The sequence below is a fragment of the Aspergillus affinis genome, assembly GCF_023601865.1.
Source record: "Aspergillus affinis strain CMG 70 chromosome Unknown NODE_183_length_50018_cov_87_542260, whole genome shotgun sequence".
Lineage (NCBI taxonomy): Eukaryota > Fungi > Ascomycota > Eurotiomycetes > Eurotiales > Aspergillaceae > Aspergillus > Aspergillus affinis.
Genome location: NW_026515964.1, coordinates 15912 through 40139, shown reverse-complemented (window position 1 = coordinate 40139; position 24228 = coordinate 15912). Strand labels below are relative to the sequence as shown.

The 24228-nt window shown below is 51.0% G+C and overlaps 6 protein-coding genes across 6 annotated transcripts; 1 reads left to right on the top strand and 5 right to left on the bottom strand.

Moving 5' to 3' along the window:
* Positions 1-4416, bottom strand: KD926_003471 (uncharacterized protein; the record flags this gene model as incomplete). The annotated part of the gene is made up of 5 exons (XM_053094825.1): positions 1-601; positions 657-1253; positions 1314-1640; positions 1692-3089; positions 3803-4416. The coding sequence occupies 5 exons, from the start codon at positions 4414-4416 to the stop codon at positions 1-3; spliced, it is 3537 nt and encodes a 1178-aa protein (XP_052950456.1).
* A 2259-nt stretch (positions 4417-6675) lies between these two features.
* KD926_003470 (DUF803 domain membrane protein) lies at positions 6676-9187 on the bottom strand (the record flags this gene model as incomplete). The annotated part of the gene is made up of 2 exons (XM_053094824.1): positions 6676-8141; positions 8194-9187. The coding sequence occupies 2 exons, from the start codon at positions 9185-9187 to the stop codon at positions 6676-6678; spliced, it is 2460 nt and encodes an 819-aa protein (XP_052950455.1).
* Positions 9188-10143: 956 nt separating this feature from the next.
* KD926_003469 (26S protease regulatory subunit 4) lies at positions 10144-13765 on the bottom strand (the record flags this gene model as incomplete). The annotated part of the gene is made up of 4 exons (XM_053094820.1): positions 10144-11911; positions 12189-12438; positions 12492-13689; positions 13763-13765. The coding sequence occupies 4 exons, from the start codon at positions 13763-13765 to the stop codon at positions 10144-10146; spliced, it is 3219 nt and encodes a 1072-aa protein (XP_052950454.1).
* Positions 13766-14519: 754 nt separating this feature from the next.
* Positions 14520-17276, top strand: KD926_003468 (uncharacterized protein; the record flags this gene model as incomplete). Its single annotated transcript, XM_053094819.1, has 5 exons — positions 14520-14780; positions 14853-15157; positions 15211-15374; positions 15875-16242; positions 16314-17276. The coding sequence occupies 5 exons, from the start codon at positions 14520-14522 to the stop codon at positions 17274-17276; spliced, it is 2061 nt and encodes a 686-aa protein (XP_052950453.1).
* Positions 17277-18215: 939 nt separating this feature from the next.
* On the bottom strand, positions 18216-20095 carry KD926_003467 (ATP-binding cassette family ATPase ARB1; the record flags this gene model as incomplete). The annotated part of the gene is made up of 2 exons (XM_053094818.1): positions 18216-19484; positions 19553-20095. 2 exons carry the CDS (start codon positions 20093-20095, stop codon positions 18216-18218), a joined length of 1812 nt encoding a protein of 603 aa, XP_052950452.1.
* A 2643-nt stretch (positions 20096-22738) lies between these two features.
* KD926_003466 (HPP family protein) lies at positions 22739-23714 on the bottom strand (the record flags this gene model as incomplete). The annotated part of the gene is made up of 2 exons (XM_053094817.1): positions 22739-23350; positions 23442-23714. 2 exons carry the CDS (start codon positions 23712-23714, stop codon positions 22739-22741), a joined length of 885 nt encoding a protein of 294 aa, XP_052950451.1.
* Positions 23715-24228: the final 514 nt, after the last annotated feature.

The window sequence follows — 24228 nt, the reverse complement described above, 5'->3', positions numbered from 1 at the left end:
CTATGCCGGTCTTTCTTCATCCTTTCCTGACGGAGGAAGCAGATTCTTCAATCGAACTGCCAGAATATCCAAATTCGCTGGTGCAGAATCCACCGCACTGAAAAGCCCAGACGGATTAGTGAGACTGCTGGTCAGGCTGGCACTTGGTGTGAAAAATATGTCCTCCACCTCCGTCTTCGTACACCCAGTTTCAGTTTTGATAGACAGCTTATCCGGGATGTTCAGCTCTGGCAGGTCGGGAATCCCGTAGTCAATCAGGATGTCGTCCAGCGCCTCAATCGGCTCTCGAAGAATGGTTGCAAATGTTCCGCGTGCTACTGGGCTATTGCTAGCATACAGACCCGCCAGTGCTGCGGGTAGTTGCGTTGCGTAGCAGACTTTTCTCTGGGTTCCGTTGCTTGGAACCACAATGTGCAATTCTTCGTTCTCGAACTGCAAGTGGAGCTTGCTTGGGACTCCGATTGACTTGTTTGTCCCATCAGACATTCTCAGCGTGCATCTTGCTTCGATTTTCAGGCTCTCGTAAATCACAGAGGTACTGAAGATGTCGTATAGTTCTTGAGGGGACTTCCCCTTGTCCCCGGCATAGAATACGGAGCATCTGCTCGATATCAGCTTTGCCTGGTGACATGGTTCTGTTCGTGTACTCAGCATACCTGCAAAATGGGATCGCTCGGTCCCGAAAATCAAACGTCAGGCTTTGTGATCCCGCTTTTGGTTCTTCCAACACGAGCGTTTCTTTCATTCCTGCAACAGATATAAACCGATTGTCCAACGCAAGAGCATCTAGGAACGGTCTGATTTCTTGAATTTGTTTGGTTGTCAGCCGGAGGGTAGGCACAAGACCTCTAAAATTGCTAGGCCAGCCGTCCTGATCAATAATGAAGAAATCATCTTTCGGTGAAGCGTAGTAGTGTTTCTGATTCATGCCCTCGATTGGTAAGAAACTGACCTCACTTAGTGGGTCAAGATCGGATGGCGACGGTGAGAGATTGATAATCCTCTGTATCAGGGAACAAATCTGGTCTGTGCGTGTATTCTTCCCTGCAGTTCGCTCCAACTTCGCTACATACGATTGAACTGTCGGCTCTTCAATGAGTAGTCTATCCACGAAAAGTTCACGGAGTTTAGGATAGTATTCAGTAATTCCAATATTATCTTCGTCTGATGGTGCTGCCCAAATGCATTCTTCGAGGGTATGCCACTTGGAAGTCTTCGGGTTGTAGACAAGCTTATGTTGTTTGAACTGATCTCTGGAGATATCTTTGAGTAAATATTGCGCCATTGACAATTCGAACAGGGCGCTCACTCACTGCACAAAAGTTACATCCTGTTCATTCATTTGCATCTTGGCTAAGTGCTCATATGTCCTTTCAATCTGGGAAATCCATCCTAGTCCCAGGTCTTGCTGATGTTGTAGCTCTCTGATATAGGTATGCAAAGTCGCATCTTGGATGCCGAGTGTGGTCCTGAGCATGAACTGGATGCTTCGGTTCTCAAAGTATTCCTTGATATGTCGCAGCCGATGTGATGATTGTAGCCACTCGGGCCCATCCCAGACACAACTTTTTAAAGGGACGAGCTTTGCGCTTTTGTTCTCATCGGGAATGTAGATAACGTTGGTCTCTTGGAAGAAGGTCCTAGTTTCATCGTTACAGAGAGCACAAGGAATGGAAGGATATTCAACTTACCGTATTTCATCCTGATTCCTTTCGGAAATTATATCGTAAAGCTCCTGGAACTGCGATCTGGCTTTGGCCAATGGAACAGTTTGTGATAGTTGTTTGGATAGCTCCACAAAGAAGGCCGGAGTTGGGTCCGTGAGCACGCCAAATATGGACAAAAATCCCCATTTATCTCGCACTTTCTCAGAAAATGCATCCTGATGGAGTAGGAATGGCGAGCCCAGGTTGGATCCCAGTATCCTGATAACTATAGTGCGGAGTTCTCGAGTAGAGAGGTAGCATTCACGCAACATTCTGTCGCCACTCAATGTTGAAACGGATGTTTCTTTGATCCTCGAGATGATTTCCGGTTCTAGTCCGCCTTTATATTCATGCCAGTGAGTTCCCAGAACACCAAGAAACATGGTCGGGCAGTATTTGAGGATTGCCTCAAAAATATCCGACAGCCGGGTCGAGTCCAGTCTGTTCTGCAGCCTAGGCACACGACGAACCAATGCCACATTTTCCAACCATGAAACCCACTCGGTAGACGGGATTCCGCGTTCCTCAAGTAGGGTTGGATGAATCAAACCCTCATTCAAGACATGAATCGCAGGGATGTTGCTTATCATGTTCAATCTTTCAGCAATTTTACTCATGCTGTAAGGATCGTTAGACGGGAAATACACATCTCTCTGCAACTGACAGCGGCATAATCCATTCGCACCAGGTGTTAGATCTTTGTGGAACTCCCTGTCGAACATCAAAAGGCAATGGATTTGACGTTTGTCAATCTTGGTTGCTGTTGTCTTAATATAAAGCAGCATATCAAGGACATAACCTGATGACGAAGGGTCATGAAGTTGATGAGTTTGAGAATCTATTCGCTTCATGACCTCCTGGTGATTGGGGCAATGTATACCAAGGCTCTTGTACAGTCTGTTGGATGCGTCATCCAAAGCTTTGAAATCACGGCGACAAATAACTTGAGGGAACGCAGGAACAACATTGCCATTTGTGTCATGGGAAAGCCAAACTTCATTCGGAACGCAATCAACGCCTCGAACCTTTGTCCCATCGGAAAGGAGAAGGAGCCTGAGTTCCTTGACGCCGGTCGCCAATACGCCATCAGGTTTCATTTCCAGCCATGATGTTAAAAGCCGGGCAACCCGTGAACTCCAATCATTGTCCTGAGGTGGATTGAAGGTACATGATAGTGGCCTGTAGAACTCTTTGACTTGTTCAAGCAATTCAAGATCTGATACCTGTCGGACGCCAAGAGGTTTCAGGAATTCAAGGAATGGGCTGTATCTGGTCGAGAGAATTGAGAGATAGGTTTCGTCTTTCAGATCCGGGAAGAGGGGCCGCCCATGAATTGAGAGATAGGTTTCGTCTGTCAGATCCGGGAAGAGGGGCCGCCCATGCCTATCGCAGTGTTCTGGTCTAAGATAGCACAAGGATGACAGCGGCATTTTGGTTCCCTTCTCTGATCGAAAGATCCTCGATCTCTTGAGGTGCTCGTACAAGTAACCCAATATCTTCTTATTGACAGTGTTTGTTCTCGGGATATATTGAACCCACTCATATTGCATAGATTCTAGGCCTGAAAGAAAGACCATCGCGTCACAAAGGAATTTCGATTTATCTTCGGTTGGGACAGAGGCATCCCAATTTCCCTCAAACAGATCAATGTCTGCAGAGCAAACCATAAACTGTGGAGTTAAAAATCTTAGGATTTAAATCTTTCTTTAGTATGCAACGAGAAGCTCACATTTAACACACTGAAACCAGGTAATATACCGCAATGTCCGTACATGGACGAAAGCCCTCCTCGATGGGCTAAAGCGCGCGATTTCTGATCGATTGGGAAGCACAGGTAAATCGTAGCTCGTCTGCTCGCAGTTGCCGCTGTTCTAATATCAAATGTCCTTTTAAAGACACGATAATACTCCCTGATATCGGGTTTTCTCAAACTGATACAGTGTCGGGGCAGGACTTTCTCAAGGATAGTAACAACCATCCTGTCGCCTTGATGATCAATTTTGTAGTGTGCATGAAATTGTTCTCGAGGCTGTGGATGCTGTGGCACTGGCACGATTGTGAAATAGAAATGTATGCCTTTCGAATCGAACACATACATCCCATCTCTTATGATGTCGCGCAAAGCATCTCTTAATTCATCAAATCGACCTGGATGGAAACCAGTTATCGAAATCCGAAGAGATACCTTTGGTGGAAGTACCATTAAGTCTTCGCGCTTGGGTGTTATCTTGTCCATCTTGTTGTCGCCAACTGCGTACTGAAAGGAGAGAGAAAACGGTGCTGACTGAATGCTCACTTTGCTTCCAATCTGAAATGCCGCAAACAGCTCATGATGAAGTAGTAATACCAGCCTTTGTTCAGGATATGGCTTACACAGTTCCCGAATGTCTTCTTCTGAATATCCATTGTCATTCGAGTCGATGATTAGGCCATCCTTCGAAAGAGTGAATTTTATAAAGGGATCTTCTCGCCGTGCTTTTGCCCTATCATATTCCAAGCAGGTTGCTTTCGAAATAAGTTGATAGATCAGTAGCCGGCCGCTGATAGGGTCCAATCGCGAAATTGTCTCAGCACAGTTTTGTCGCAGAGCATCCAGAGCCCTCAAAACGCCTGCAGGGGTGCTCGCTCGCTCTTCATCCGATATAACACCATTGAGAAGTCGTATTTCGTCAATAATCTGACCTGCACGCTCAGGAGTAAGATCGCACATTGTCAGTTGTTCAGTATGTTGAACTGGAGTGAGTTGTTGGAACGCAAAGAAAATCAGCGAGGGTCGCGTTGCGATTCCGCCCCTGAATTTACAGGGGTTTCGGTAGCCCCATGTCTTTCATGTAGGCTATTAGAACGGAGCATCTCCGTTGCTTTCAGAATGACACCCATGTTAGCCTTGCAGTTGCCGCAATTTTGGCGAACGGTGATACGGCCGATGATGCGCTCCCAGCCTTGGGCTCATTTGCGGCTTTCCTCGTTGGGTTTAGAGGCCTTGACACTAGGCCGGGGTCTGAGACCAAGATAGCCAGGGTTAACGAAGGGCAACGAGAGGGGTATCTCCACTGCCTATGATTTGATGGGGTCCCGATAATAAGAAAGTGGCTGTGTTGGTTGATGGTTGACGGTTGTAGGAATCCAGCGGCGGACCACGTGAGCACTGTCTTACTCCGTGTGGCAGAAATATGTGGGTCTACCGAAGAAGTGATTATCCAACTGAGTTATATGATCATATTCAAATGAATGAAGGTCTTGATTCTTTCTAACTACACGATAAAGAAGCCGATATTTATGCAATTTCAGGGGCTTCACGATCGTCATAAATGAGCGGAATTTCATGATTTATTGTCATAAATCAATACGGTTGCATGATCGGTCAAGCAAGGCGATGATATAAGCGGATTAGTCATCTCCCGCGGCCACAGATGAGTAGCTCACTGCGCACGTGAGTAGGACCTGAGCACTTACTGAGCCTTGACCGGTAATAAGAAATACTCAATGAGCAACCCCCTGAGCGCCCTCATTAAAGCGGCCCCATCCAAACAGGGAAAGTAACATTAATTCTAGAAAATCAAGTCTGTATAGGTACATATCTATACGTATAGTTCTGGGATTCACGAAAGACCATCATCTACCACCACCACACCTCCGCAAAGCTGCCGGCACATTAACAACCCCTCACCCCTCCTCTTCCTCTATCTCAGCTGATCGCGAAACCTCCCTCCCTTCCCTCCGCACCGTAATCCTCGACATGACACGCGTCACACACATCGACACGAGCGGGATGCAAGCACTCGCAGACACGCGAGCCACAGTGAAAAGCTGGGCAGGAGAAGACGCGGAGCCGGTCTTCGTGGGACTAAACAACCGAGTCCAGGAGCGTGTTGAGAGAGCCGAGAAATGTTTGTCGAGTCGAGCAGGGAGAGGGAGGATGGGGATGGGGCGAGGGATTAGGTAATGGAGAACTATATAACTACGTACGTACCTACATAGTCATAAATACCGTCTTTTGCTGACAGGATTTATGGAAATCTAGTTTTCTACGTTTTGGTCGTGCTGTTACGGCACTTTTAAGCATTACGAATTGAATTGAGAGACCCGTGTGGATCATCTTAGACACATTGATTTGCACTCTCTTGTATGGGTATATACTAGTGCTAATCCGACACCCGGACGATGATATCGGAATGTTCCGAGAACAGCCAAACGACATTGTCCTAACGTGATTAGCGAAACTGAACCAGAATGTAATTTGCGTATAAATGTACCTATACGTACCGGAATTTCTAGCACAACCAAGGATTTTCACGCAGGGCCTGGCTTAGTGAGTAATTCACATCACAGATTAAAAGCTTTCAAGTCGGCTATATGGGATCTCGTTGTAAAGGCATACTAGTTGTTTACGGTGATGATACCAGGAGCACCTTAGGTCAATGGTATGAAGGTACACATGCCCAGCCTAATGTACAACAGCTAGATTATCAGCGCTATAGAATACTACGGTTTATCTGGCGCAACACGACGGAAATACGTGTCTGAATAAGGTTGAATCCTTGCCAGCAGCCGGTTCTACTTTGGAGACAAACGAGCAATTTGTGGACTTATTCTATGGAGTGAGTACATATATAGATACATGGGTAGAGTACAATAGTCAAGGACAACTAGAAACAGATCAGTCAAAACCTAACAGAAGGAATCAAGACTAGAAGAAGAGTGGGTTACAAGTACAATGGAATTGGCACTAGCATAAAATGATGGCAAAAAAACCCTCGACACGAACAAAGTGATGACCGGCTGAATATACCGACGAAAAACAAAGAGACTGCCCCGAGTGAGCCAGTCACCTTTTTGGTAGAGGAATTGGTGTACTCGAAGAAAAAGAACAAATAATAAAAAATGTCCTGGAATGCGACATGATACACATGAAATAAGAAAGCCTCCCTGGTTCGCTGAATATCCTAGATAAATCGACCTGCTTTTCCTATACACGGTCTGAGAGGTCTGTATTTTGTTGATTGTGCTGTTGGTTTGGTGTTTGTGCTTGTTCGCCGGTTGACGACTGATCATGGGCATGCGCTCCTTGTCCCTGTCCCTGAGACTGGCTGTCTGGTTGAGCATTCCCGTCCTGTCTGCGAAGCGTGTTGCCAAGCCAGGACAGTCCTCCGCTCCACGAGTCACTCAGACTCCGCAGCCTCGAGAGCGAGGCAATCTCGTCGCCCTGGGAAGGGTGGCGGATCTCGCCGCCATCAAGCCCAGGGGTCACAGGAGCGGTAGCCAGATCACCGGTGGAGTGAAGACGGGCCGTAGCTAGCGCAAATCGAGCGTCGAAAGCACCGTCCGCAGTGCTGGGCTGATTGCTAGCTTCAGCATCAACAGGAGCCCGAGTGTCCGAATCGCGGTTGCGGAGGTATCCGTCTAGGACAGTTGTGCTAAGATGCTTCCCTCGTTCTCTTCGTCGATGTTTCCGTTCCTTCACAGGACTGGTCTCGCCGCGACGAAGAGATTCGGCAACCACGGCACTGAAGCCGGCCGAGATAGTCGGGAGAAGAGGACCCGGGGAGAAACGAGATGAGATGGAGTTGCGCAGTCGGCGTGCGGGTGGCGTTTGAGGGACGAGGGTGTTCTGGGGCTTGGGCTGTTCAGGCTCGGCAGCGCTGGCTGTCTTGGGAGGTCCCTGTTCTTCGGCACCGGGGGCCGGAGGGAAGCGGAGAAGGACAGTCGAGTCCGATTGTTCCTGTTCCGGAGTGGAGGGACGAGGGATCTGCGGCTCGGACTTGTGCGTATCGATTCCTGGCCTTTGAACATCGGCCCACGGGTTCGTTAAGAGAGACTCGGAATGGAACGGCGAGGGCGCGGGAGATGCTTGGGTTGATTCAGCTGTCAGCGATCTAACCGATTGGCCTTCGTCAAGATCTTCGATTCCACGACTGATGAACGATCCGGCTGGAGATCGCAGTTCGTCATGTTCTTCAGGAATCTTTTGGCCAGTCTCGTGGACTCTAAAATGGCGTGCAGGAGGCGACATGTCGACATGGTCCCGGTACCGATCTCCCCCAAACAGACCGATCGTTTCTTCTTCATCTTCTGCGGAATAGGACGACTCGTCGTCGGCCCTGACTCGGCCACTTGTGATAAAGTACACGCCAAGGAAAGTCAAGAGACAGCCACCTACGAATTTTGCAGCTCGCGCGACGCTATATGATTGGAAATCCCGGTAGAGCACGGCACTACCAATGATAACCGAGAGCGTGAACAGAACAAACTGCGTGGGGATGACCTGGGTGGAGTCGAATCGTTGCAGGGCTCGGTTGATGTACCGGATTTGCATGAGAGCACTGAAAACGAGCACCAGGACCAGCAGATAAGTGATCGGGAAGGTAATCACATGCCACAGAGTGAAGGATAAGAGCGAGGATACACCTTTGGTTGATAGAGCCGTATATCCACCTAATTACGTCAGTATTTGCTTAAACAAGCAAAGTGAAGCGAGAATGCATACCAAATAGAGCCACCAGACCGACATCGATTAGAATATTTCGTGCCCCGTGTTTGCCGCTCGCCCACATGAGGCCGACAATTAATCCTGCAGTAAGGCCCAAGTACAGCTCAAACTCCCACCGCGTGATCATCACCCAGATATCGTGAGGGCCGATTTTCTCCTCGGACGATTTCGCGCTGAGGACAACCACCACAGCCCCAGCGATTGAAACCAGGACGCCCCAATAGTCACGCGTTCGGAATTTCTCCTTCAGCATGAACGGAGCAATGACGCAGTTCGAGATCAAGGCGACCACGCCGAGGGGAGACACAATCGATGCCGGGGCAAATCCGTAGGCCATGAAGTTTCCCACCTCGCCCAAGCACATCAGCACGATGCCAACCCACCAGTACGGGGATCGCAGGTAGGATTTACGACGTAGATCTTTCTCTCCCGGTCGCGCCGTCCTATCCGACGAAAAGGACTCCTGCATCTGATCGTGGGTGTCTGAAGCGTCGTCCGCCATCTCGTCATCCGGTCCAACGTCGATGTGAGGCTGGTCATGGTACGGAGCATCCGGCGACTCGTCCCGATATCGACCAAACCGTTTGGTCTGGTCCCGTCCACGTTGACCGTTCAGCCGATCATGATCCGAAACCGCATCGTAAGATCCCGAGTTCGCTCGACTGGGGTTTGCGCGTTTCCAGTCCAGTTCCTGTTGTTGTTTGTCATGTTCCAATTCCCTCGCTATCCTGATATGTGCGTATCTTTGGATGTTCAGAGCCAAGGAGATCAACACATTCCCGGCCAGCGCAGTTATGATACCGATCAGTGATGACCACTCATGTAGGCTCGATCCGCCGCCATCGCCCTTTCCGGGATCGGACGTAGAAGAAGGATTCGGCGCGGATGAAACGGACGTAGCGAAAGACGTAGAGGTCGGCGTAGACGCAACGGAGGACACGAGCGCAGTGAGCAGGCCGGCTGCTAGAGGCTCCTCCCGGAGATAGGCCATGCGGAGGGCGGAGAGGACGTGACACACGCGTGGGGGAGTAAGGAGTTAGGAGGCGGGGGATGGGAAAGGGGTTCGTTCCGACAATTCCGCGGCGCCGAAGGTGAACAATGGCGGGATTTGTGTCACCTTATTCGGGAAGGATTATAAAATTAGATGGCCTTCTTTATCGATGACCGTAGACGGTTGTGTCGATGATATTCGCAACGTCGATCCGGAACAATCGTTCATGCTGTTGCCAACCCTGAGTCTGTGTGATTTCGATGATAAAAAGCTGCCGATCACCAACCCGATAACGTATCCCTGGAGACCCCTTAATCTAGCATCAACAGGATTGAACAGTGTACTCCGGACTTCGCGTGAATCTCAGTGTTTGATAAAAGGAAGCCCGGAAGTCGCCGGTGATGGAGTCCGGGCGCAGAGGGAAGGTAGTAGGGAAAAGTGAATAACGAGGAGCAGCGCACCCTGGAGGACAGGCTAAAACACAAACGGTTGCACGTGCAGGGAAGATGGAGAGGGAGAGTCCAAGCGCAACATGATGGATGGGAGGGGAGGGGGAGACCAGGAAGAACCGGAGGAAGATCCAAGTCGGAGGAGAAGCGATGAAGAACGAGCAGCGACGGAGCCTCATTGGCCTTCGGGGAGAATGGGGGGCGCCCTAAACCCACGCCTGTTGATCGGCTCCACCCCGCGTGTCCAACGTCATCGAGCATTGATATTGGCAACAGAAGGAGTTCATGGCGAGTCTATAGACGAACTACTAGTATCTGCTGACTGCATTTGCCGCCGGTAAGGAGCCTCGTAGCAATCGCAGGACACGTGTCGTGAGGATCTACATGCACTGTAGTTTTCCGGTTGTTGTGCCGATATACTCTCCCTATATACACCAGGCATTATAATAACTAATGACACAGAAATTAAAAAGATTTCATTCCATAGTACATGATATTTGTGGCAAATTACCGCCTCGCTTTCTTCTTCTCCGGTTCCTCCTCATCGTCGCTGAGTTCCCGATAGATCGTCTTCGGCTGTGTCTCCTTCCACGCCTTGGTGAAGACCGGGTCCTTTTCGGCTTTGTCTGCATATTTCAACAGAGCTTCTCGCGGATCTTCGTCACGCATGGAACTAAGTGGAATGTTCTCCCGGATATGCCTCTCATCCGGCTGCGACTTCGCAAATGGCGTTTGGGCCGGCAGATGGGGTCGTCGGGGATCCTTGGGCCGACCAGAGTGTGTCATGCCAACATTCGGGTGTCGCGAGGCCCGAGTAGACGAGCTATAATGTGGTATGCCATTCGATCCGGTGACGATAGAATCTCCCGACAGCCCTTGAGTGAGATCCATGGTGAGGTTCGGGTCGTCGTCGATATGACGGCGCTTGGGTGCCTTGGACATGACCATGGCGGCACCTTTGGTGGAGGTGTTGGGGTTGTAGAGTACATGGGTTTCCGCATTGGCAGAGCCGGTCATGATCTGGTTGAGCTTCTCATGCCACTGAACGGTGATCAGAGGCGACCCAGGGGTGACTGGCGTGACCAGCTCCGGTTTCAACGTAGCCGGGTTCAAGATATGCAGGTGGCCGGTTTCCGACCCTGTGAGGACGTTCGCAGACGTAGGCGAGAAGACGATATTAGACGTGGGGTATCGGAACGAACTGGAAGGATGCGCGACAGTCGTGATGGGCTGCTTGAACTTCCTTGTATCCCAGAGTTTGATGGTGTCGTCGCCGCCCTTGGTGATCACAAGTCGCCCGTCGACGCTGATGTCGATGCCACTCGTCCACGTATCCCGAGTATGCGCATCCCGAATCTCACCGCTAGGCCGCGTAAACGGTCCATCTCCACCCCACATCACCAAGCTACCATCCAGGGCAGCGGCAACGAGCACGTTAGGACCTCCTTGCTTCGGCGAGCCCCATGAAACGGCGGTCATCTTGCTCCGACCAGCGGATCCAGCGACCCTCGATTTATGAACAATGACCTCCTTCTGGGACCGGCCGACGTTGGCGTCCCATATGCGGACCGTGCTGTCCGATCCCGCGGTGACGCACAGGTTTTCGTCCGTAGGCGACCACGCTCCACTGGACACCTCCGAAACATGGCCCTTGGTATGGTGTAGATCCCTCAGATACATATCTCCCTTGACAAACTCGGTGACCACTTCTCCATCGCGATTCAAGATTCGGGGCTGCGGCGTCGCGGTAACGACCAGAACGTAGCTCGGCGACAGAGGATTGAAGGCGGCATAATGCACGGCGTGCGCTTCCTGGGCGGCGGAGTTCTTTTTCTCGGAGGGGTCGACGGATTTGAAGGCGCGCACCGTCGACGGCGTCATGGACGCAAAGTCATGGAGTTTCACAGAGCAGTCGGTCGAGCCTGTTATCAGTCGCGACCCGGACGGGTCGGCCGTCAACGTTGTCACGGCTCGGTCATGGGTTTTGAGAAGCAGCTCGTGGGAGACGGGGAACTCGTCCTCGTCATCGGAATCGTCGTCGGAGTCATCTGAATCATCGTCGTCGCTATCATCGTTGTCAATGTCTTTCTTCAGTTCTGCGTCAGATTTGGTGTCCGTCTCAGCGTCTCCGACTAGGCCTGGTTGTTCACCTTCAACCGGCTTGACGGAAATGTTTGCCCGCTTCGACACATCTATCTGAGCGTTAACGTTGGTAGTTTTTCCTTGTTTCCCAAAGCTAGTTGGGAAGAATTTCTTGAACGCTTCCTCGTCGAAACTGTCCATTGTGGTCTCTGCGTTATAGTTGTAGAGAGTAGATTATTCTGGACCCGACTTGCGCGGTAGTGATGTTTGCACGGTTGGGGATGTTTGCACTGTTTGACCTGCGCGAACCATCGTCATGCCAAGACATCCATGACTACGGGGATGAGAAGAGTTTATGTTTATGTGTATGGGCCATTTGCATTAGAATACATCCATGATAAATTTCTACCCTAAACGTAGTAGCTCCATCTAAACTAAACGTAGGTACACTCTCCTCCTGTCGCACCTACAAGTACAGTCCCTCGACAGGACCACCATCCTGCTTCGTCTTCATGATTCGTTCTCTGGCGGCACGGAAATCGTCCATCTGGACCCTCATACGGCGTTCTCGCAAGGCCATCAGACCGGCTTCGGTACAGATGGCACGAATATCGGCACCAGAAAGGTCGTCCTTCTGGTTGATGAACTCGTCGAGGTCGACATCGTCGCCGAGGGACATCTTCGAGGTATGCAGCGTAAAGATCTTCTTCTTCGTGTTTTCTGGGTCAAGTTAGCACAGTTGTACGAAAACAGGCAGGGTCAGTGGAACTTACGGTCTGGGTTCTCGAAGAGAATCTTTCGGTCAATACGACCAGGACGGATCAAGGCAGGATCCAGGGTCTCGATCTTGTTGGTGGCCATGACGACCTTGACATCACCACGGTCATCGAAACCGTCCAGCTGGTTCAGCAATTCAAGCATGGTCCGCTGAATTTCTCGTTCACCACCCGACTGCGATTCGTAACGCTTCGTACCAATGGCATCGATTTCGTCGATGAACACGATAGACGGGGCGTGCTCCGCAGCAACCTGGAAAATCTGTCGCACCAAGCGCGGGCCATCACCAAGGTATTTCTGGATAAGCTCACTACCGACAATACGGAGGAAAGTGGCACTGGTCTGGTTTGCAACGGCCTTCGCAAGTAGCGTCTTTCCGGTACCCGGCGCACCGTAGAGAATGACACCCTTGGGCGGCTTGATACCCATCTCCTCGTACAGCTCTGGGTGAAGCAGCGGCAGCTCGACGGATTCTCGAACTTCCTGAATCTGTTGCTCCAGACCACCGATATCCGCGTACGACTCCGTGGGCGCTTTGTCGAGCTTCATCACCGACACGAGCGGGTCGGACTCTTCCGTCAACACACCGACAACCGACACCGACTTGTGATGCAAGAGAATGCTGGCGCCAGGCTCGAGCAGATCCTTGTCGACGAAAGACATAATAGACACGTAGTACTCGGGGCCCGTGGCACTCGAGACGATGGCGTGGTCATCGTCAATCAGCTCTTCCAGGTTGCCCACGCCCATGGGGCTGCCTCGCATGTCATCGACTCGGCCTCTCTCATCGGCGTTCCGGTCCATGATATCGAAGTCGCCGCGGTTGGCATCCTGCGTCGCCTGCGCCTTGGTCTTACGCAGGCGTTCCATGTTCTCCACGTACTCCTCTTCCAGCAATAGGTGGTCATGGACTCGTTGCATTCGGAGATATCGTAGCTTGCATCGTGACGTGGGGTAGATATCGGGGAGCTTGGCCGCAGTGCTGGGACCGGCAGCTCTGCGCTTCTTGCGACCGATGCGAGTGGTCGGTGGTGGAGGCGGCTCGTACTTGGGCTTGTCCTTCTGCACGAGGAAGTTGGTCAGCGAACAGGGCTCGAGGTGATAATGATCACAATCGTTTGGCATTACCTTCTTGTCCTTGTCATCTCTTCCATCGCCCCCGGGGCCTCCACTGATGTTGGACTGCTGGTTACCCTGGTGCAAAAGATATGTCAGCCTGAAGGGACGGCAAGCCGAGCAGGCTATGACGACGTTGTTGGGCACTTACCATTGTCCTGAATGTGGAGGAATAGAAACAGAAGAAGTAATCGACAGAGAACCTGGAATGACAGGAACGAGTTCAAATGGAATAGATAAATGAAAAAGAAGGGGCAGATAGATGGACGGAATCCGGGTCAAGGATGGGATGGGAGCTGGCGGCGACCACGACGACGACGAGCTGGGAGCTGGTGCTGGTCGCTTTGTCATAGCTGCACGTGATCTGTCTGCCTGGGTGCCTGACCAGAGGACCGACTCTTCAGGTCTTTTTAGTTTACCCTTAGTTACTGAGTTACTCCGTAATTAACATAATTAACACCCGTTATTACTCTATTCTGCTGGAAGATGCCTCTTTAGGCGCCGATGTTGACCTCGACTCTGTAAATAGAAAACCAACCGCCCGCTCCTTCTTGATCTCCGATCTATTGATCTCTGATTCCCCGCCTCATTCCTCATTCCTCATCCTTCATCTTCCCCTTCGTCCCCCCCCCCGAATAGGTGAGGCTCTTCCCGCATCACCTTCTCGGCTGCCAGCTCATATTTACTTTTTTTCTGTTCTTTTCTTCTAACTTCCCCTCCAACCCGTCCCGCTTTGTGTTTATTCCCGAGTCGTGCTCCATAGAGAATATCAAAGCTGACTACATGACCCTGTAGCTGAACAATAGCTTCGGGTTGCCCTCTTGTTTCGAGTCATCTTTTGACCCTCATTCCCTGTATACCGTATTCTTCCAACCCTTAGCAGACCCTCGCCGTATATTCCACCCCTCATGGCTTCCAATCGCGGCCGGCGCATCGCAAAGGAAATCGCCGATATCCATGCCGATACCCTTTCGCATGTCACGGTGGAACCGGTGGGCGATGACGAGGATATCACGCATCTTCGAGGCTCATTTCCCGGACCCCCGGCCACTCCGTACGAGGGTGGTACCTATAAGATCGACATCCGAATCCCTACAGACTATCCGTTTCGTCCGCCCCTAATGAAGTTCGAGACCAAGGTATGGCATCCGAACGTCAGCAGCCAAACGGTCAGTCCCCCTCCCCGTCCCTTTGCTTGGGCATGCGATCATGTCGGGATACTGGGCTCATGATATTTGCAGGGTGCCATTTGCCTGGATACTCTTGGGACGGCGTGGTCGCCGGTTCTCACAATCAAGTCAGCTCTCTTGTCGCTCCAGTCGTTGCTGAGCACGCCGGAGCCGAAAGACCCTCAGGATTGGGAGGTTGCGACAATGCTCCTCCAAAAGCCCAAGGATTATGAGCGCAAGGCTCAGGAATGGGCCTGGCTCCACGCGGGAGCCCCCAAGAGACCGGGAGGAGAAGGGAGCGGCGGAGCCACCGACGAGTCGCTCCGTCTGCAGGAACTCAAGTTCAAGGAGGATCGAGCAAAGGAAGATTTGGCCAAGTACGTTGTCCCCTTTGCGTTTGGTGGGAAATCCGTGCTAACATTTGTTGCAGGTATGATGGGTATAACAAGGACTTGATCGATCGATTCTGCAGTATGGGCTTTGACGTGGACCGCGTCGTTTCGGCCTTCAAGCATTACGGCATCGACCGAAACGACGGCGAGGATTACGAGTTGGAGGAAGCTTACATGGGCGACGTCACTGCACGGCTCTTGGGTGAGCCGTGAGGGACCTGCTGGTTTGCATCCGAGAGTCTGGCATGACATGACTTGTCGTCCCTTTTTCTTGATCTCATTTAACTTTCATCTATATATTTTTTTCCAACCCTCTATTTGCATTTGTCTTATTTTATTTTTATTTTCATTTTTTTTTTTCTTTGTTTCATGTTCTTCCCTCCTCTTTTGTTTTCTTTTTGATCATTCCACCTCTCTGGTTTCTCGTTGGTAATGTTTGTAGCAACAGTTTATGAGCGGTTTAAGCATAGCAATGAATTATGACGCTGAAATCGTTGGAAGCATTTGGTTGTAGATTTGCCGGCGCGTATCGATAAGCACGTGGATCCCCCGACGAACTCCGCCGCTTTTTATTCTCTCCGCCGAGCTCACCTTTGTCCTTTCAACTTCCTACAAGCTTCAATAAAAACCACCCAACGTCTCGCCAGAACTTGTCTTCTTCTCAATATCCGATTCTCTACTCTCAGCTCCGCCTTTAATTAGAAACCCACTGCCACCACGGTGAGCGCGCCACCATGATCGAGGACGATTTCTACCGGTCCTCATCCCAGTTTCGATTCTGGTCATTCACCGAAACGTCCCTGCAAACCCTGCGGGCCAAAACCAATTCCCTTGCCAGCGACCGCGTACGAACTGCCTTGCGCAGGGCGCGAGATAATCGCCAATCGGCCGCCTCGTCGGCAGCAGGCACGCCGAATCCCAACGGCAGCGATGCGGACAGCAAAGCCGGAGAGGAAAAGGATGTCGAGTGTTTGACACCGGAGGAGGAGCAAGTGCTGGTGCGATATTTCTGCGAACAGCTCGTTGAGCTAGGAGAGGGCTATAAGCCGCCGCTTCCCACGATAGTTCGGGTACGTCAATACTCACAGCTCTTTTTGTCTCTTCTTCCAGCATCAAATTCCCTAACCCGTCTATACCACAGGCCACCGCAATCCAATACCTCCGACGCTTCTACCTCACCAACTCCCCCATGACCTACCACCCCAAAACCATCATGCCATGCGCGCTCTTCCTCGCCACAAAGACAGACAACTACTACCTCTCGCTGCGCCAATTCGCCGAGGTTGTCCCCGGCGAGACCACCGCAGACGACATCATCGCGCCCGAGTTCCTCGTCATGCAAAGCCTACGCTTCACCTTCGACGTGCGGCACCCCTTCCGCGGCCTCGAAGGCGGCATCATGGAACTCCAAGCAATGGCGCAAGGCCTCGGGCAACCAGCACCTCACTTCCCCCAACAAACAGCCGACGAGCTCCGTCGCCAAATCCTCTCCCTACCCCCCTCCCAATCCACCCACCAGCCCTCCTCGATCAACGATCGCCTCGCCCGCGCGCACACGACGACCCGCGAACTCCTCAAATCCGCCGCCCAGATGACAGACGCATACTTCCTCTACACGCCCTCGCAGATCTGGCTCTCCGCCTTCCTCCTCGCCGACCGCCCCCTCACCGAATTCTACCTCGACACGAAACTCGGCGGACCCCTCCTCTCTCAACAGGAGGGAAACCCACTCTACGCCCTCCGCACCAAACTCATCCGCACGCTCAACGACTGCTCCGCCCTCCTTAAATCCTACACGCCTCTCGCGTCCGACCCAGACCAGAAAAAGAACCTCCGCCGCATCGGCAAGAAACTGTATCATTGCCAGAACCCTGCCCCGGAGAAAGTCAACCTGGCGGGCCAGAAACGCATCCCGGTCGCGGCGTCGGCGGCAGGAGGTGCAGCGAGCAATGGGGACCCTGGGACCTCGGAGAGCGAGATGGAGCGGCTAGCGAAGAAGCGGAAGTTGGAGCGCGAGCAGAAGGAGAAAATGGGGAATGACTTGTTTGGGGGGGAGCTTGTTGCGCAGAGAACCAAGGAGGGGAGTCATAGTATGCAGCAATAATACTATATTAACTACATAGAGTATAATACGTACGGAGTATCATATTGGTCTATTATAACTCCAGTGCTTTTTTCTATGTGTTCAGTAGAGCATCAAAGTGAAGTTGTCATGCATACATGGCCAAAGAGGGACCAACGAAATATACGCACAATACCTGCAAGATACCTCCTACTATTCTATTAAACAGTCCTCGTAGCTTGTACGTTTATCAATACTAGGCATTATGTAAATAGCCAACTAGTTACCTACAGGATAGAACAAAAAACCAACACTAACCAATCCTTGATCACGTAGATATGATAACGCTCTATCTATTCCATTGACAAAGAAATGTTTTAGCATCTATGTGCCACCTGGACTAGATAGATAAGTATGAGATGACGTCAAGACGGACAGACCCCACGGAAGATTTTGGATATATATAGAAAAAGAAAAAATCTCTACAAAAAAAACCGCAACCGTCTATAACCCAAAAGAAAACCGATGACCGAACACAAGAGAAGATAAAAAGAGAAAAGAGGAATCAAATTCAACCCTGAAAAACGCTCGGGTCTAAGAAAATGAAGTAGGTATGAAACAAGTAGAGTCCATCTAAAACAACAAAAAAAGAGACACCCAAAAAAGAAATACGAGCAAGATATCTTCCAGTAAGAAAAAAAGAAAAAAAGAAAATAGAACGAAAATTGGTCACAAGGAAAGCCCGCCTGTTCCAAACATTTGTTTCATCAACATCAACATCAACGTCAGCCAAATTCTCCCATCTTCCCTGTATGCCGTTAAAAAAAATTTTGGTTTTCTTCCTCCCTACAGTATTGTTTTTTGCTTCGGCTTTTTTTCTTCATATATGTTCATTGTCATCTCTAACATTCCAATCATAACAATATGTAAGTTTGTTTGTTTTTTTCTTGTTCTTCAGTCTTCTTTTCCGGATGGAAAAGTTTAGACAGCACCAGCAGAAATCATCTTCTTGCGGAGATGGTTCTTGTAAGCTCCGATAGTACCATCCCACCGGGTGACGGTCTTGTTCTCGCAGACCATGATGTCCTTGGCGATCTTGTCGAGCAGACGGAAATCGTGAGACACGACAACAACACCACCGCTGAAAGCGTTGATGGCGTCAGCCAAACTGTCGATGGTGGGGATATCGAGACCGTTGGTAGGCTCGTCCAGCAGGATCATGTTGGGCGACTCGATGGCCAACAGGGCGAACACGATACGAGATTTCTGACCCTCGGAGAGAGTACCCATCAGAGCGGTCTGGCCCTCACCAGTGAGACCGTAGCGACCGAGCTGCTGACGCCAGTACTGGTAGTCCTGGGACTTCTCGGGGAATCGGTCACGGACGAACTCCAGGGCGCACTTGGTCAGATCCAGCTGCTCGGCGGAGTGCTGGCTGTACATGCCCAGCTTCAAGTGGGTGTGACGGCTGACACGGCCACCGATGGGGCTCAGCTTGCCGGTCATGATACGCAGAAGGGTGGACTTGCCGACACCGTTAGGTCCGACCAGGGCGGTACGAGAGTCCATGTCGACACCGAAGTCTAGGTGCTCGTAGAGAGTGTCGTTCCATTCACCGGAGTAGGAAAAGGAAACGTCGTCGAAGGACAGGACGGGGGGAGGCAGCTTCTCAACGTCCGCGAAACGGAAAGTGAAGACTCGGTCGGGGATGACAGGCTGGATGAAACCATCGGCCTCCATCTTGTCGAGGATCTTCTGACGGGACTTGGCCTGACGGACCAAGTTGGCGTAGGTACCGGCGGAAGCAATGAACTTCTTGATGTGGGCGATTTCTTCTTGCTGCTTGGTGTAGGCCTTCATCTGGTTGACCTCCTGTTCGCTACGGGTCTTGTGGTACGAGTCGTAGTTACCACCATAGTAAAGGAGCTGCTTCCCGCGCATGTCAATCATGTTCGTGCAGACACCGTTCAGGAAATCCATGGAGTGAGAGACAAGGACCAGAGTACGGTCCCACTTCTTCATATATTCTTCCAACCACACACAGGCCTCGAGATCCAAGTGAGCAGTGGGGTCGTCCAGCAAGAGCAAAGACGGCTTGACGAACAGGGCCTTTCCGAGGGCGACACGCATACGCCAGCCACCGGACATATCCTTCGTCTTCTTGTTGATGGTCTGCTTGTTGAAACCGAGACCCGTCAAGATCAGGGAAGCACGGGTGTGGAAGGTGGAAGGGTCCATTTTGTCAATACGCTGGGGGGAACGAGTCAGTCGATGATCTGGAAATTCACCAGAAGTCACAGATATGGGAGAGAACTTACGTCGTACAGGTCCATGAGGACGGGGCTGTCAGGACCCTGGTCTTCCAGGATCTCCTCGGCCTGCTGCTCCATACGCTCGAGTTGCCTCTCGGCCTCCTTGACGACCCATTCGAGGGCACCATCGTCGGTGGGAGGGGCACCTTCGTTCAGGAGGTAGATATCGATGTGCTCGGGGATGGGGAATTCACGCTGAGCGATGGACTTGAGAAGGGTGGACTTTCCGCAACCGTTCTCACCCAGCAGACCGTAGCGACGACCGAAGTTCAGTTCCAGAGTCGAGTCGGTGATAAGGACCTTTCCGTGGAACACCAGGGAGGCAGAGGTGACCTTGGCGTCACGAGAAGCAGGCAGGGAGGAAAGCACACCGGTGGTGACACGGTCAGACAGACCATGCTTGTCCATTTGGGCTGTGAGCTTCTCGACCTCCTTCATCTTCTCATCGGTGGTCGCGGGCTGGTCCTCGACGGGAGTCTCATCACCCTTGGCCTTCTTCTTGGTGTCACCGCGCTTTGCGAGACGAGCGGCTTTCGAAGCAGACACCATTTTGCCGGTAAATATGGAGGATTAATGGGAGGGGAGAGGGGGGGGGGAGGATCAGAGGGGTAGGAGAGCGGGAAGGAAAGGTGAGGAAGAAAAACGGGTGCGATAGAAGGCAAGAAAAAAAAGCCTGACGAAGGCGAGGGCGAAAAAGGGAAAAATTAAAAAGAGAACTCTCGACAAAGGTGGATCGATAATAGCGGGGTGGGAGGGGGCGACCGAGAGGCTTCTGAGTGGGGAGGGCGAAAAGTTCCTTGGAAAGCCCTTATCGATAGAGAGCGAGGACCTTTGAAATACTGATCCACTCGTTGGATGAGTAGGAAAATTTCCGGCAGCTACGAAGGGACCCGCGGTGATTAAAACTGCGGTGAAATGGAACGGTAGTCAATAACGATACCGCCACGCCGATGATGAAGATGAAGGAAAAGACCGCGAGAGGGAGAGGGAGAGAGATGAAAGAGATTGTGGATGACGCTGAGCAAAAAAAACTGATGGGCCTCAAAAATTCCTTTCAGTGGGCCGCCCAGACTCGTTGGGATTGGCTGGTCTACGTCACCGCACGGGTCGTGGCGCAGCCTAGCCTCATTGGGCATCAACAACACGTGATTTGTAGCCTTACGCCCAGGGCATCAATGGACAACAATGCAGATGTCAGACCGAACATCAAGATGTTACAACCCTCACTCACAGTCCAGGAATTGCACCGTGCGGATAGTAAACCCAACCCCTTCCACAGCAGAAAAACCAATCAACAAGCCATGATTAGTTACATGAATCATGGCTACGCAAGTTCTATCGCAGCGTGAAGCGTCAGAGTCTGAGTTACCACCGGTTTAATGTGTATTAATGTGGTTTAAACTAGCCCAAGGCACATCAAACCTTAGCTTATTTATATCTATAGCAGGTGTTATTAATAAATGTCTATATCTTAATTATGACAGCTACACTGTGGCTGAAAGTTTATGTATACGATCTTCGACTGCACAAGGTCAGCGGAATGCAGCACAAGTACTCCTTTCGATAGTACATAGATAGTACCTTGAATGTTATATATTAAGGTTCACCAGCCCTTTGTGATGTTCGATATATCGCACGTAGCACTGATCGGCCGAAGTCTCCCAGCAGAGTACTAGAACTAGGCCAGTTTGATGTGTGGTTTCGGGTTTGTTACCATAGATGTCTTCCGAACACTTCTACGCACGAAGAAGACATGACAGTTCTGCACCTCATCTCTGTAGAAAATTACACATAGGCCCTAGCTCTTCTGGATAGAGATCTGGAGCTGGTCTATATACCAAAACCCCTGTGCTTACTATATACAATTCATTCCAGAACAATCTATCCCCAACAACTCACACAGAGCACAAAACACCACAACAGATATACCTCCATCTACCCAGTCAGTGGTAAATTCGCTCGTCCGAGCTTAATTAGCTACCTAGTTAATTCCTACAATTCAATGGCTAATCTAATCTGCATCATGCAAGGAACCACACCCCCCAACACATTCAACGAATGTAGCAAATAATATCTCCGAGGGATGAGCATCCAAGCTTCCTCGCCAAGACAATGTGACATGACGGATTGTATGTACAGTCTAAATTTCATCCCGATGTAGATGTGGGTATGCTTGCTGCCCGGTGTGATATCAGCTGCATTTGTCAGATTTGTCTCGTGAGGCATTTATTAACATGCCGAGACAGAACCGAGTATTTGCCGGAAGGGGACTGTCTGCTGACATTTCAAAGTCCGTTAGATTGCATTCTTGACTCGGGGAGTGAAATTTCATAATAGATACTACTACTTCCGCGACACTTTATCCGGAAGGGAGGGAAGGGGCGATGTACTGGATTCAACACCGACATGAAATTCCTCAAAGCATGAATAATATTATCAATATCACCCATTGACTTCATTGCCTGTGCTATCGGTCCCCACCATACCCATCGAAACACAATAAGCCCCAAATCCTCACCAATCTACAGTGCCATGTCTGTATGGACACACAAGTAACAAACCCCCCAAGAATGCAAGCAACCCTTATCGAAAATCCCTCACAACTCACTCATCACCAGACCCAATCGCACAAAAAAAAAAAGAAAAAAAAAAAAAGAAAACACTCTGTGAAAACACATGGCATGCCAGTCTGTGCCTTTAACGGGATGAAGGTATGTATGTACTCCGCGGAGTTGGCGGGCGATGCACGGGTCCAGACCTCCTCCGGGTGATATGCAAGGGGGACCCTGAAAAGGCTTGTTTACAAGTTTATCGAGTGGATGTGGGAAATCCCGCTTTTTTTCGCGTGGGGCTAGGGAGCTGTACCTGTCTAGTTCAGGTCAGGGTCTAATTACGGTGTCTGGTATGTGGTGCGTGCATTCTTTGCTGAGGGGGTAGGGGATAGGACTCCTCGGAGGCATATTTCCGAGGATGGATATTCTGGGGTTGTATGTCCTGGGTAGAGGGGTTAAGAACCTATCAATCTAACTTTATATGTTTGGTAAGGTATTTCCATCATCGGGTATATGAGATCGAGTCATTATCTAGGTATATTGCTATATTCCACGTGAGATAACTGTGTACATAACAAAACAAGCATTACAAGCATAAAAAGTGTACAAAGTACCTAGGCACTGTACAATGTAAAGAATATTACTGTATCCGTCTACTGATGCGTTCCAACACCTCCATCTCCTCCGCCGTAACCCACATATTATCGGACACCAGGACCTTACCTTCCTGGATGACGATCTGCATCTGGGACTCGGTATCAGTCAGGGCACTATTCGACGAACTCTCCGGTCCGTGGCCCTCCTTCTTCTCCGTCTCCTTCTCGTGCCCATCCGAGCCCCCAACCTCCGGATCTCTGTGTCTCGGTCTACCAAGAGGCACGGCGGTCCACCAATACACGGGGAACCGTCGCTGGATGTTATTCACGACCAGTGCGACAGCCTGCATCATGACACAGCCCAGGACCATGATCGGGATGAGCCACCAGCCGATAGGATACCCTTCGGTGACAGCCAGGAGGGCGGTTGCGCCGGCGGGCGGATGTACCGTATTCGTGAGGACCATGAGGGCGGTGGTGATGGCGCAGGAAAGGGCGCCTCCGAGCTGGGGTTTGGAGTGGGCGTTGGGGTTCAGGGCGAAGAGCTTTCCGATGCCGATGCCGATGACGCTGGCGAAGACCTGGCTGAGGACGGCGTTTCGGGGTTGTGCGAAGGGTGACTCTATGACGGAGAATTCGAGGACTGCGGCGGCGCCCTGGAAGTTGTCGGTTAGTATACAGAATCTTGGTTTGCTGGAATGTAGGAAGGAGGGAAAGAGGAAGGGCGGAAGGGGGAAGAAGACGTACAAAGCTAGCTACGATGACCGGCACATTGTGATGTTGAAAAGAGGGGACGTGTTCCGACACCTCGGCCACGACAAGCACGCCACAGAAGACGCCGATGAGGGACCAGAATGCAAGGACCAGGTTCCCCAGACTCTTGGGAGGCTTGTCACCTCTGTATCCGAGGAAATGGGAGATGGGCCGAGGGAGCCATCGCCACGGGGGCGCCGGAATGTAAGGGTTGATATGGGCGTCTAAGTCTATATGCCAACGGGAGAAATCGACGTGTTTGGACATGTTGACTCCGGAAGTATAGGTACGAGGTGGGTATCTTCAGAATGAAAGAGTGGTCGGACCAGGCGAAGTTGGACAGATCAGGGCCAGGGGACAGGGACTGTGTAGCCCTTTTCAGTACCTAGATATTCCAATAGGGACAGACAGGATCGAGTCAGGAGTCCGGAGCCTTATAGTGCCCAAGAATCAGCAGGCCAGCTGCGACTAGCTAGGCGTCTATGAGCTGCAACATCCTGCTACTCCAAGGATTGAGGGGGGAACGCAGCAGACTTTAAGAATTCCGACATCACAGCCATTTATGTCGCATAGTAAAACAGACGGGAAAAAAGGAAAAGACGGCAAGAGAACTGGGCCCTCCTTTTTTGGTCCCCATTCAGCCGGGCAGAGGAGTGAGCATCTCCGCGGAAAGCAGCACAGACAGCGAGCCTGACAGCCCTAACAATGGAGCGTCCGTTGCGAAATCCCCAGGAGAAAAGATGAAGGAGACTGGACGCAGTCTGCCACTCACACGATTTGC